General features: G+C 46.2%; 1 protein-coding gene across 1 annotated transcript in view; it reads right to left on the reverse strand.

Annotated features, from left to right (window-relative positions):
* Window positions 1-973: 973 nt before the first annotated feature.
* The window catches only part of LOC308164115 (beta-galactosidase-like), a gene marked incomplete at its 5' end in the record, with an annotated part of 18,585 nt that continues 8,118 nt past the window's right edge, over window positions 974-11,440 (reverse strand). The window contains 7 exons of the mRNA XM_080538266.1: window positions 974-1,658; window positions 3,388-3,621; window positions 5,218-5,349; window positions 8,893-9,006; window positions 10,058-10,147; window positions 10,461-10,535; window positions 11,283-11,395. Coding sequence (XP_080394392.1) covers window positions 1,398-1,658; window positions 3,388-3,621; window positions 5,218-5,349; window positions 8,893-9,006; window positions 10,058-10,147; window positions 10,461-10,535; window positions 11,283-11,395 — 1,019 coding nt within the window. The 3' untranslated portion in view covers window positions 974-1,397. The remainder of the gene's footprint in view (window positions 1,659-3,387; window positions 3,622-5,217; window positions 5,350-8,892; window positions 9,007-10,057; window positions 10,148-10,460; window positions 10,536-11,282; window positions 11,396-11,440) is intronic.

Genomic DNA, 11,440 nt, shown 5'->3' on the forward strand with positions numbered 1-11,440 from the left:
CTCCCTGTATAACGATATATCTAACGTTACATGTTTTAAGGCTGATCTGTGCATGATGATTGGTGCTGCATTTTGACATAATTCTTATCGCATTTCCCCGTTGTGTTGTGCTGCCGTTCAGTAGTCCAGCGCTTCATCAACCCCCTTCACCCCTTTCCATCCCTGGCATCATTGTATCAATGAACGTGGTATTATACATATTTACATATTACATATTTGTTGTTATTTATGGAAGTGTCCGGTTGAACCAGGACGCCGGCTACACTGCACAGTTTAGCCCGAAATATATAGAGAGTGCAGCACCGCAACTCCCGTTGACAGAGAATCGTTTTACCAGGGAATTCACTCCGCGCTGTGTCGACGGTGATAGGAGAGTAGGATCGACTCCATTCGAATGGTTTTGGAATCCATGTCTTCTCCCCTATCCGGACACGTTTGAATTGTTATCCTACCCCACGGTAAACCGAAGTTATTAACCCACAAAGGGCACCGTGTTTGTCCGCACACAATGATACTACAGTTCATAAAGCAGACAAGTGAAGGCAGTGGTTTTAAGGGTTCAAAAAACATGACTTTATTAGGTGTAGAACAACATATGTGCAGAACAAAATCCAATAGAAATGATTCAAACATGCAGACAATCAGGCAGTAGCCATCTCGCGCTGTTATGACGCGTAACTCCGCCTACTATCGTCTACTCCGCCTACTAGCTACGGGTCTGTGTGTATAATGGAAAACCAGAACAGATCAAAAGTGACCCGACCTGACCCGAACCGATCCGAACTGCACTGACCCGGGCTGCTGATGGAAAAGCACCATATGTGTACCCGGCTTTACAATAAGCCTCTGCTCTGATCTCTACCTCCGCCAGCCCCCACAGATTGTGGTGAAGCCCCCCCCCTCCATTGATTAGTTTAAAAACATTCATTATTTGATTAAAAAAAAAAGAGACCGTCTATCACCACGTCTCCAACTGAGCCCCGGGCCGCAGACAGACTAGATCTGACAGGATGGGATAGGTGTAAGCAGTGGTGAAAATGTAATGAATTCAGAACCCTGAAGGTGGGTTCAGAGGCAAACTGATTGCTGAAATTAAACTATTTTTAACAGCAACAACAAGTTGATTCCCTGAACTCAGTTCCTGTCACTCCCGTCTGATGGAGGAGTTTCTGCCCTTTCAGATCTGCTCTCGTACCTACGGGACAAAGAACCAGAGAATCTATCTGAGACGGGACAGCCAGTGCCAATAGGAGATCACCTCACTTGTGTTCGATCAGTGCATTTCACGGGACGAATCAACGTCGTCGTCAACAACATCATCATCATCATCATCCTCATCATCATCATCATCATCATCATCCTCCTCCTCATCATCATCATCCTCGTCATCGTCATCATCATAACAGGTCCTCTTTGAGGAACAGCGCCCTCTGGTGGTGTAGGTGAGACTTGACGGTGGCGTTGAGGACGGGGGTGCTGGTGAACTCCACAGTGCAGGGTCCGGGGGGGGTGCAGGCCGCCGCGCCCTCCAGCTCCAGAACCGTCACGTTGTTGGGCCGGCCGGCGGCCAGGACGGTGGCGGGGACGTACAGGGTGACCTGTGGGCCGCGGGCGGGCCAGTACCGGCCCAGGTTCACCCCGTTCACCCACACCTGACCCTGGACACGCAAACAACAACAACAACAACAACAACAACAGCTAATCAGTCAACACAGCTAATCAGTCAACACAGCTAATCAGTCAACACCATATCAATGAAACAACCAACCAATCAATATCTGAATCACCTTAACCAGTAAAAGTGTTTGAAGCTTATGTCACTATAGATATCATGTTCTTATGTCACTATAGAGATCATGTTCTTATGTCACTATAGAGATCATGTTCTTATGTCACTATAGAGATCATGTTCTTATGTCACTATAGAGATCATGTTCTTATGTCACTATAGATATCATGTTCTTATGTCACTATAGAGATCATGTTCTTATGTCACTATAGAGATCATGTTCTTATGTCACTATAGAGATCATGTTCTTATGTCACTATAGATATCATGTTCTTATGTCACTATAGAGATCATGTTCTTATGTCACTATAGATATCATGTTCTTATGTCACTATAGATATCATGCTCTTATGTCACTATAGATATCATGCTCTTATGTCACTATAGATATCATGTTCTTATGTCACTATAGAGATCATGTTCTTATGTCACTATAGATATCATGTTCTTATGTCACTATAGAGATCATGTTCTTATGTCACTATAGAGATCATGTTCTTATGTCACTATAGAGATCATGTTCTTATGTCACTATAGATATCATGTTCTTATGTCACTATAGAGATCATGTTCTTATGTCACTATAGAGATCATGTTCTTATGTCACTATAGAGATCATGTTCTTATGTCACTATAGAGATCATGTTCTTATGTCACTATAGATATCATGTTCTTATGTCACTATAGATATCATGCTCTTATGTCACTATAGATATCATGCTCTTATGTCACTATAGAGATCATGTTCTTATGTCACTATAGAGATCATGTTCTTATGTCACTATAGATATCATGTTCTTATGTCACTATAGAGATCATGTTCTTATGTCACTATAGAGATCATGTTCTTATGTCACTATAGAGATCATGTTCTTATGTCACTATAGAGATCATGTTCTTATGTCACTATAGAGATCATGTTCTTATGTCACTATAGATATCATGTTCTTATGTCACTATAGAGATCATGTTCTTATGTCACTATAGAGATCATGTTCTTATGTCACTATAGAGATCATGTTCTTATGTCACTATAGAGATCATGTTCTTATGTCACTATAGAGATCATGTTCTATTTGCACTTCTGGTTAGATGCTGAACTGCATTTCTTGTACTCTGGGACTCTGCGATGACAATAAAGCGTTCGTAATTTCGCTCTGGAAATCTGATCAGCACTCATGGAGTGCCTTTTGTCCAATCAAATTACTTGGTCCCTTTATGACGTTAAACCCAGTGTGCACTCCTGCGCTCTCAGAGCGAATTTACGAACGCAGCCCAAGTTAGAACCCAGTAGAACCCAGTAGAACCCATAGAACCAGTTAGAACCCTGTTAGAACCCAGTAGAACCCTGTTAGAACCCCAGTTAGAACCCCAGTTAGAACCCCAGTTAGAACCAGTTAGAACCCAGTAGAACCCAGTTAGAACCAAGTAGAACCCATAGAACCAGTTAGAACCCAGTAGAACCAGTTAGAACCCAGTAGAACCAGTTAGAACCCAGTTAGAACCAAGTAGAACCCATAGAACCAGTTAGAACCCAGTTAGAACCAAGTAGAACCCATAGAACCAGTTAGAACCCAGTAGAACCCAGTAGAACCCACCTTGGTCCACCCAGGGAACTGGATGTAGGTGTCCTGGGGGAGGTCTGGGATGCCGTCTGGAATGAGGAAGCTGCCCCCGTAGAAGGCCGGGAGGGAGAGGGGGGGGGCCGCGGGGGAGAGGGGGGACGTCCTCTCCCAGAGGAGGTGTTTGCTGACAGCCTGGTCTACGTTCAGGCTGTACATGAGCCAGCCAGTCAGCACGTCTGCTCCTAGAGTCAGGTTAGACACCAGGCCCTGGGGGGGGGGGCAAATATTTGGCAAATATTTTTGGGCTGCTACCCACACGTTTAGCTGTGTTGCTCCTTCCACCAATGCATGATCCTTACTAATCAGGCTATATAAAATACAATACCCATTGGTATTATTAATGGGGAGGAATAATCGACTGAAATAACGTTTCCAAACCTTTTTTGAGGAGTTTATTTATATGTGTAAGTATATCTATTTATATATTTATATGTGTAAGTATATATATTTATATATTTATGTGTGTAAGTATATATATGTATATATTTATGTGTGTAAGTATATATATATTTATGTGTGTAGAATGCTTCCTGCCTTGAAGTCGTTGATGCCGTAGTTATACATCTATATAATCAGTAATAGTATATTTAAGCAATATCACACGAGAGGGAGTGTGTTATACTGAATATCAGCACGGCTGTGATTCGGTCATAGGTACGAATATATATATATATATATATATAAAGTATAACAGCACGACCTCGAGTGTGATATTGCTTTTATACAACAGTTTTACAGCTATTTATTTATTTATTTAATCATAAAAATACAAATAAAATAGTTCCGCAACTGAACTTCAAATGGACTGTTGCCTAGTAACCTGAACACAAACATGTAGTCTAATTAACAGTCATTTAGTAGAACATCTGTGCGGCGGAGTGATACATAATATAGTTAAAGGTCCCAGGGCTGTTATACTGTATATCAGCACTCATGGAATGCCTCTTGTCCAATCAAACGACTTGGTCGGAACTAACTGTTTAAATATATTTATATATTCATGTGTGTCAGTATATATATGTATATATGTATGTGTGTAATCAGTAATAGTATATAGGTATATATTTATGTGTGTAATCAGTAATAGTATATATGTGTATATATGTATGTGTGTAATCAGTAATAGTATATATATGTATATATGTAATCAGTAATAGTATATATATTTATATGTATATATGTATGTGTATATATATATATATGTATATATGTACAGTACAGGCCAAAAGTTTGGACACACCTTCTCATTCAATGTGTTTCCTTTATTTTCATGACTATTTACATTGTAGATTCTCACTGAAGGCATCAAGACTATGAATGAACACATGTGGAATGATGTACTTAACAAAAAAGTGTGAAATAACTCTAAATATGTCTTATATTTTAGATTCCTCAAAGTAGCCACCCTTTGCTTTTTTGTTGTTGAAGTCGTTGATGCCAAAGTTATACATCTATATAATCAGTAATAGTATATGTATATATTCATGTGTGTCAGTATATATATGTATATACAGTATGTATGTGTGTAATCAGTAATAGTATACAGTATATGTGTATATATATGTATGTGTGTAATCAGTAATAGTATATATGTGTATATATATATATGTATATGTATATATGTGTAGAAGGTGTATATATGTATGTGTGTATATATGTATGTATGTGTGTAATCAGTAATAGTATATATGTGTATATATGTATATATGTGTAGAAGGTGTATATATGTATGTGTGTAATCAGTAATAGTATATATGTGTATATATATACTGTATATGCATATATGTGTAGAAGGTGTCTTGCCTTGAAGTCGTTGATGCCGGACCCGTAGTTGATGCGTCCCATGTTCTCCAGCAGCAGGTCCAGCTGGCTCCCCACCCGGCCCGTCACGTTGATGCTCAGAACCTTGTTCCTCTCCAGCACCCCCACCGCCACCTAGGGCCACAACACTGTCAGCAACAATAATCATAATAATCACCATGTATTATATCCATAAAGCACTTCTCATGATAGGAGAATGGTCTCAAAGTGCATAAGTCTCTCTCCCTCAACCACTCACAGACTCAAAACCTACCTGTTCTCCCACGCATACAATCTCCCCTACCCCTAACCATCTCCCCTACCCCTAACCATCTCCCCTAACCCTAACCATCTCCCCTAACCCTAACCATCTCCCCTACCCCCAACCATCTCCCCTACCCCTAACCATCTCCCCTAACCCTAACCATCTCCCCTAACCCTAACCATCTCCCCTACCCCTAACCATCTCCCCTACCCCCAACCATCTCCCCTACCCCTAACCATCTCCCCTAACCATCTCCCCTAACCCTAACCATCTCCCCTAACCCTAACCATCTCCCCTACCCCTAACCATCTCCTCTACCCCTAACCATCTCCTCTACCCCTAACCATCTCCCCTACCCCTAACCATCTCCTCTACCCCTAACCATCTCCTCTACCCCTAACCATCTCCTCTACCCCTAACCATCTCCTCTACCCCTAACCATCTCCTCTACCCCTAACCATCTCCCCTACCTCTAACCATCTCCCCCACCCCTAACCATCTCCCCTAACCATCTCCCCTAACCCTAACCATCTCCCCTACCCCTAACCATCTCCCCTAACCATCTCCCCTAACCCTAACCATCTCCCCTAACCCTAACCATCTCCCCTACCCCTAACCATCTCCTCTACCCCTAACCATCTCCTCTACCCCTAACCATCTCCCCTACCCCTAACCATCTCCTCTACCCCTAACCATCTCCTCTACCCCTAACCATCTCCTCTACCCCTAACCATCTCCTCTACCCCTAACCATCTCCTCTACCCCTAACCATCTCCCCTACCTCTAACCATCTCCCCTACCCCTAACCATCTCCCCTAACCCTAACCATCTCCCCTACCCCTAACCATCTCCCCTACCCCCAACCATCTCCCCTACCCCTAACCATCTCCCCTAACCATCTCCCCTAACCATCTCCCCTAACCCTAACCATCTCCTCTACCCCTAACCATCTCCCCTAACCATCTCCTCTACCCCTAACCATCTCCTCTACCCCTAACCATCTCCCCTACCGCTAACCATCTCCCCTAACCCTAACCATCTCCTCTACCCCTAACCATCTCCTCTACCCCTAACCATCTCCTCTACCCCTAACCATCTCCCCTAACCCTACCCATCTCCTCTACCCCTAACCATCTCCCCTAACCCTAACCATCTCCCCTAACCCTAACCATCTCCTCTACCCCTAACCATCTCCCCTACCCCTAACCATCTCCCCTACCCCTAACCATCTCCTCTACCCCTAACCATCTCCTCTACCCCTAACCATCTCCCCTACCCCTAACCATCTCCTCTACCCCTAACCATCTCCTCTACCCCTAACCATCTCCTCTACCCCTAACCATCTCCACTAACCCTAACCATCTCCTCTACCCCTAACCATCTCCTCTACCCCTAACCATCTCCCCTACCCATCTCCTCTACCCCTGCCACCCCCCTCCCCCCCTCCCCCCCTGACACGCATACAACCTCCCCTACCCCTAACCATCTCCTCTACCCCTAACCATCTCCTCTACATGTGCTCATGTTATCTGTTGTTAACTCTGTGTTCTACGTGCTCATGTTATCTGTTGTTAACTCTGTGTTCTATGTGTCTCATGTTATCTGTTGTTAACTCTGTGTTCTATGTGCTCATGTTATCTGTTGTTAACTCTGTGTTCTATGTGCTCATGTTATCTGTTGTTAACTCTGTGTTCTATGTGCTCATGTTATCTGTTGTTAACTCTGTGTTCTATGTGTCTCATGTTATCTGTTGTTAACTCTGTGTTCTATGTGTCTCATGTTATCTGTTGTTAACTCTGTGTTCTATGTGCTCATGTTATCTGTTGTTAACTCTGTGTTCTATGTGTCTCATGTTATCTGTTGCTTGTTGTTTCTGTGTCTTCTGTAATTATTATTATGATTCTAAGTGTCAGACTCACCCCGTCCACAGACACGTAGGCTCTGTCATGGACTCCCCTAACCCTAACCATCTCCTCTACCCCTAACCATCTCCCCTAACCCTAACCATCTCCTCTACCCCTAACCATCTCCTCTACCCCTAACCATCTCCTCTACCCCTAACCATCTCCCCTACCCCTAACCATCTCCTCTACCCCTAACCATCTCCTCTACCCCTAACCATCTCCCCTACCCCTAACCATCTCCTCTACCCCTAACCATCTCCTCTACCCCTAACCATCTCCCCTAACCCTAACCATCTCCTCTACCCCTAACCATCTCCCCTAACCCTAACCATCTCCCCTAACCCTAACCATCTCCTCTACCCCTAACCATCTCCCCTAACCCTAACCATCTCCTCTACCCCTAACCATCTCCTCTACCCCTAACCATCTCCTCTACCCCTAACCATCTCCTCTACCCCTAACCATCTCCTCTACCCCTAACCATCTCCTCTACCCCTAACCATCTCCCCTAACCCTAACCATCTCCTCTACCCCTAACCATCTCCCCTAACCCTAACCATCTCCCCTAACCCTAACCATCTCCTCTACCCCTAACCATCTCCTCTACCCCTAACCATCTCCTCTACCCCTAACCATCTCCCCTACCCCTAACCATCTCCCCTAACCCTAACCATCTCCCCTAACCCTAACCATCTCCTCTACCCCTAACCATCTCCTCTACCCCTAACCATCTCCTCTACCCCTAACCATCTCCCCTAACCCTAACCATCTCCCCTAACCCTAACCATCTCCTCTACCCCTAACCATCTCCTCTACCCCTAACCATCTCCTCTACCCCTAACCATCTCCCCTACCCCTAACCATCTCCCCTAACCCTAACCATCTCCCCTAACCCTAACCATCTCCTCTACCCCTAACCATCTCCTCTACCCCTAACCATCTCCTCTACCCCTAACCATCTCCCCTAACCCTAACCATCTCCTCTACCCCTAACCATCTCCCCTACCCATCTCCTCTACCCCTGCCACCCCCTCCCCCCCTGACACGCATACAACCTCCCCTACCCCTAACCATCTCCTCTACCCCTAACCATCTCCTCTACATGTGCTCATGTTATCTGTTGTTAACTCTGTGTTCTATGTGCTCATGTTATCTGTTGTTAACTCTGTGTGTTCTATGTGTCTCATGTTATCTGTTGTTAACTCTGTGTTCTATGTGCTCATGTTATCTGTTGTTAACTCTGTGTTCTATGTGCTCATGTTATCTGTTGTTAACTCTGTGTTCTATGTGCTCATGTTATCTGTTGTTAACTCTGTGTTCTATGTGTCTCATGTTATCTGTTGTTAACTCTGTGTTCTATGTGTCTCATGTTATCTGTTGTTAACTCTGTGTTCTATGTGCTCATGTTATCTGTTGTTAACTCTGTGTTCTATGTGTCTCATGTTATCTGTTGCTTGTTGTTTCTGTGTCTTCTGTAATTATTATTATGATTCTAAGTGTCAGACTCACCCCGTCCACAGACACGTAGGCTCTGTCATGGACTCCGTTCAGAGGGGAGGAGAGGGGGGTGGGTCTGCTGCAGTCCACAGGCAGCCTGGTCCGGTACAGCACGAACCCAAAGGCCTGAAGGCGCCACAGAGAACACAGAGACTGAGGACCCACGGCAGCCATTTTGGGTCTTGAGACCAGGAGTTTTTCCTAACCACCACGTGACCTGACCAAGAGTTGTTTTTTTCCTGGTCTGGTCACATTGGTCAGGGGAAAAGTACTGGACGTACAGACAGACAGACAGACAGGCAGGCAGGCAGGCAGACAGGCAGGCAGGCAGGCAGGCAGGCAGGCAGGCAGACAGGCAGACAGACAGGCAGACAGGCAGACAGGGAGGAGGGGGAGGGAGGGGAGGGAGGAGGGAGAGACAGTGAAAATACACTCTTCTGTTTCCACCGTATACAAGAGAAGATACGTCTGCTTGGTGAGGAAGCTTCTAGAAGGCAGGCAGGCAGGCAGGCAGACAGACAGACAGACAGGCAGGCAGGCAGGCAGGTTGACAGACAGACAGACAGACAGATAGGCAGGCAGGCAGGCAGACAGACAGACAGGCAGGCAGACAGACAGGCAGACAGACAGATAGGCAGACAGGCAGGCAGGCAGACAGACAGACAGACAGACAGACAGGCAGACAGTCAGGCAGACAGACAGGCAGACAGACAGGCATACAAGACAGACAGGCAGGCAGGCAGGCAGGCAGGCAGACAGGCAGGCAGACAGACAGGCAGGCAGGCAGGTTGACAGACAGACAGACAGGCAGGCAGGCAGAGAGGCAGGCAGACAGGCAGACAGACAGGCAGGCAGACAGACAGGCAGACAAACAGACAGACAGGCAGAGAGGCAGGCAGGCAGGCAGGCAGGCAGGCAGACAGACAGGCAGGTAGGCAGACAGACAGGCAGAGAGGTAGGCAGACAGACAGACAGACAGGCAGGCCGACAGGCAGGCAGGCAGACAGACAGACAGACAGGCAGGCAGGTAGGCAGACAGGCAGACAGACAGGCAGGCAGACAGGCAGGCAGGCAGACAGACAGACAGGCAGGCAGACAGGCAGGCAGACAGACAGACAGGCAGGCAGGCAGGCAGGCAGACAGACAGGCAGACAGGCAGGCAGACAGACAGATGTACCTGCTTCATCTCTATGAAGGTCAGAGGGTAGGGGCTTCTGACAGGACCAGAGTAGGACAGCACATCTAGAGCCTCCACTACGGACTGGAGCTGGGGGGGGAGGGGGAGGGAAGGGAGGGGGGAGGGGAGGGAGAGGGAGGAGGGGGAGGGAGGGGAGGGGAGGGAGGGGAGGAGGGAGAGACAGTGAAAATACACTCTTCTGTTTCCACCGTATACAAGAGAAGATACGTCTGCTTGGTGAGGAAGCTTCTAGAAGCTTCACAAGCCTGACATGCACAGGAACAGTACGACTCAACTGGTCATTATTGACCTGTATGGAATGAATTAGAATGGAACTGAGGTCAGAGCTGTTGTGTGTCAGCGCTGTACTGTGTTGTGTGTCAGGAGTGGACGGGACAGGTACCTTCTTCATGGGCACAGATCCGTAAGCGTATTTAGGGGTGGTCGGAGGTGCTGGCCCCTCTGGAATCTTGCGGTACTGCGGGAGCAAAAATATAGATACGTCAATATGACAATATCATTATGACATCATTCATAATATCATTATGACATCATTCAGAGAATTGTTTTTTATTTTATGTTGTATTTCACCTTCAACTGCTTAGCCAATTCAAGTTGTGAAGAAGTTGCCAATTAGTTTTTTTAAACTAATTAAACCTAGGCTGTGTCAAAAGTCCACACACTGAGTAATAAGGGCTAACATTATATGTTTTCTACTAACAGAATATTATTCTAGCATATTCTACTAACAATGTCCATGACTGTCTATATTCTACTATCATAACTGTCTATATTCTACTATCATAACTGTCTATATTCTACTAACAATGTGTAGTGCTAGTGTTGTGTAGGCCGTTACCATGGTGACGGCGTAGTGCTAGTGTTGTGTAGGGCGTTACCATGGCGACAGCGTAGTGCTAGTGTTGTGTAGGGCGTTACCATGGTGACGGCGTAGTGCTAGTGTTGTGTAGGGCGTTACCATGGAGATGACCTCCCTGACGTAGGTGTCTGTGTGTGTCAGAGAGGGAGGGAGGGAGGGAGAGAGAGAGAGAGAGGGGGAGGAAGAGGGAGGGAGGGAGAGGGAGGGAGGGAGATAGGAAGTGTGTCTCTCTCTCCCTCTCTCCCTCTCTCTCTCTCTCTCTCTCTCTGTCTCCTTCTCTCTCTCTCTCTCTCTCTCTCTCTCCCTCTCTCCCTCCCTCCGTCCATGTAGTGTAGGGGGTGTTACCATGGAGATGACATCTCTGAGGGCGTAGTACTTCTCTGTCAGGTCTCCCGCCTCCGTCAGCGGGGCGTCGTAGTCGTAGCTGGTCGGCTGGGGGGCGTAGGGGGCGTTGGCCCCTACACACACACACGCGCACACACACACGCACACACACACACACA

This window comes from Nansenia antarctica (genome assembly GCF_963989245.1).
Source record: "Nansenia antarctica genome assembly, chromosome: 8".
Lineage (NCBI taxonomy): Eukaryota > Metazoa > Chordata > Actinopteri > Argentiniformes > Microstomatidae > Nansenia > Nansenia antarctica.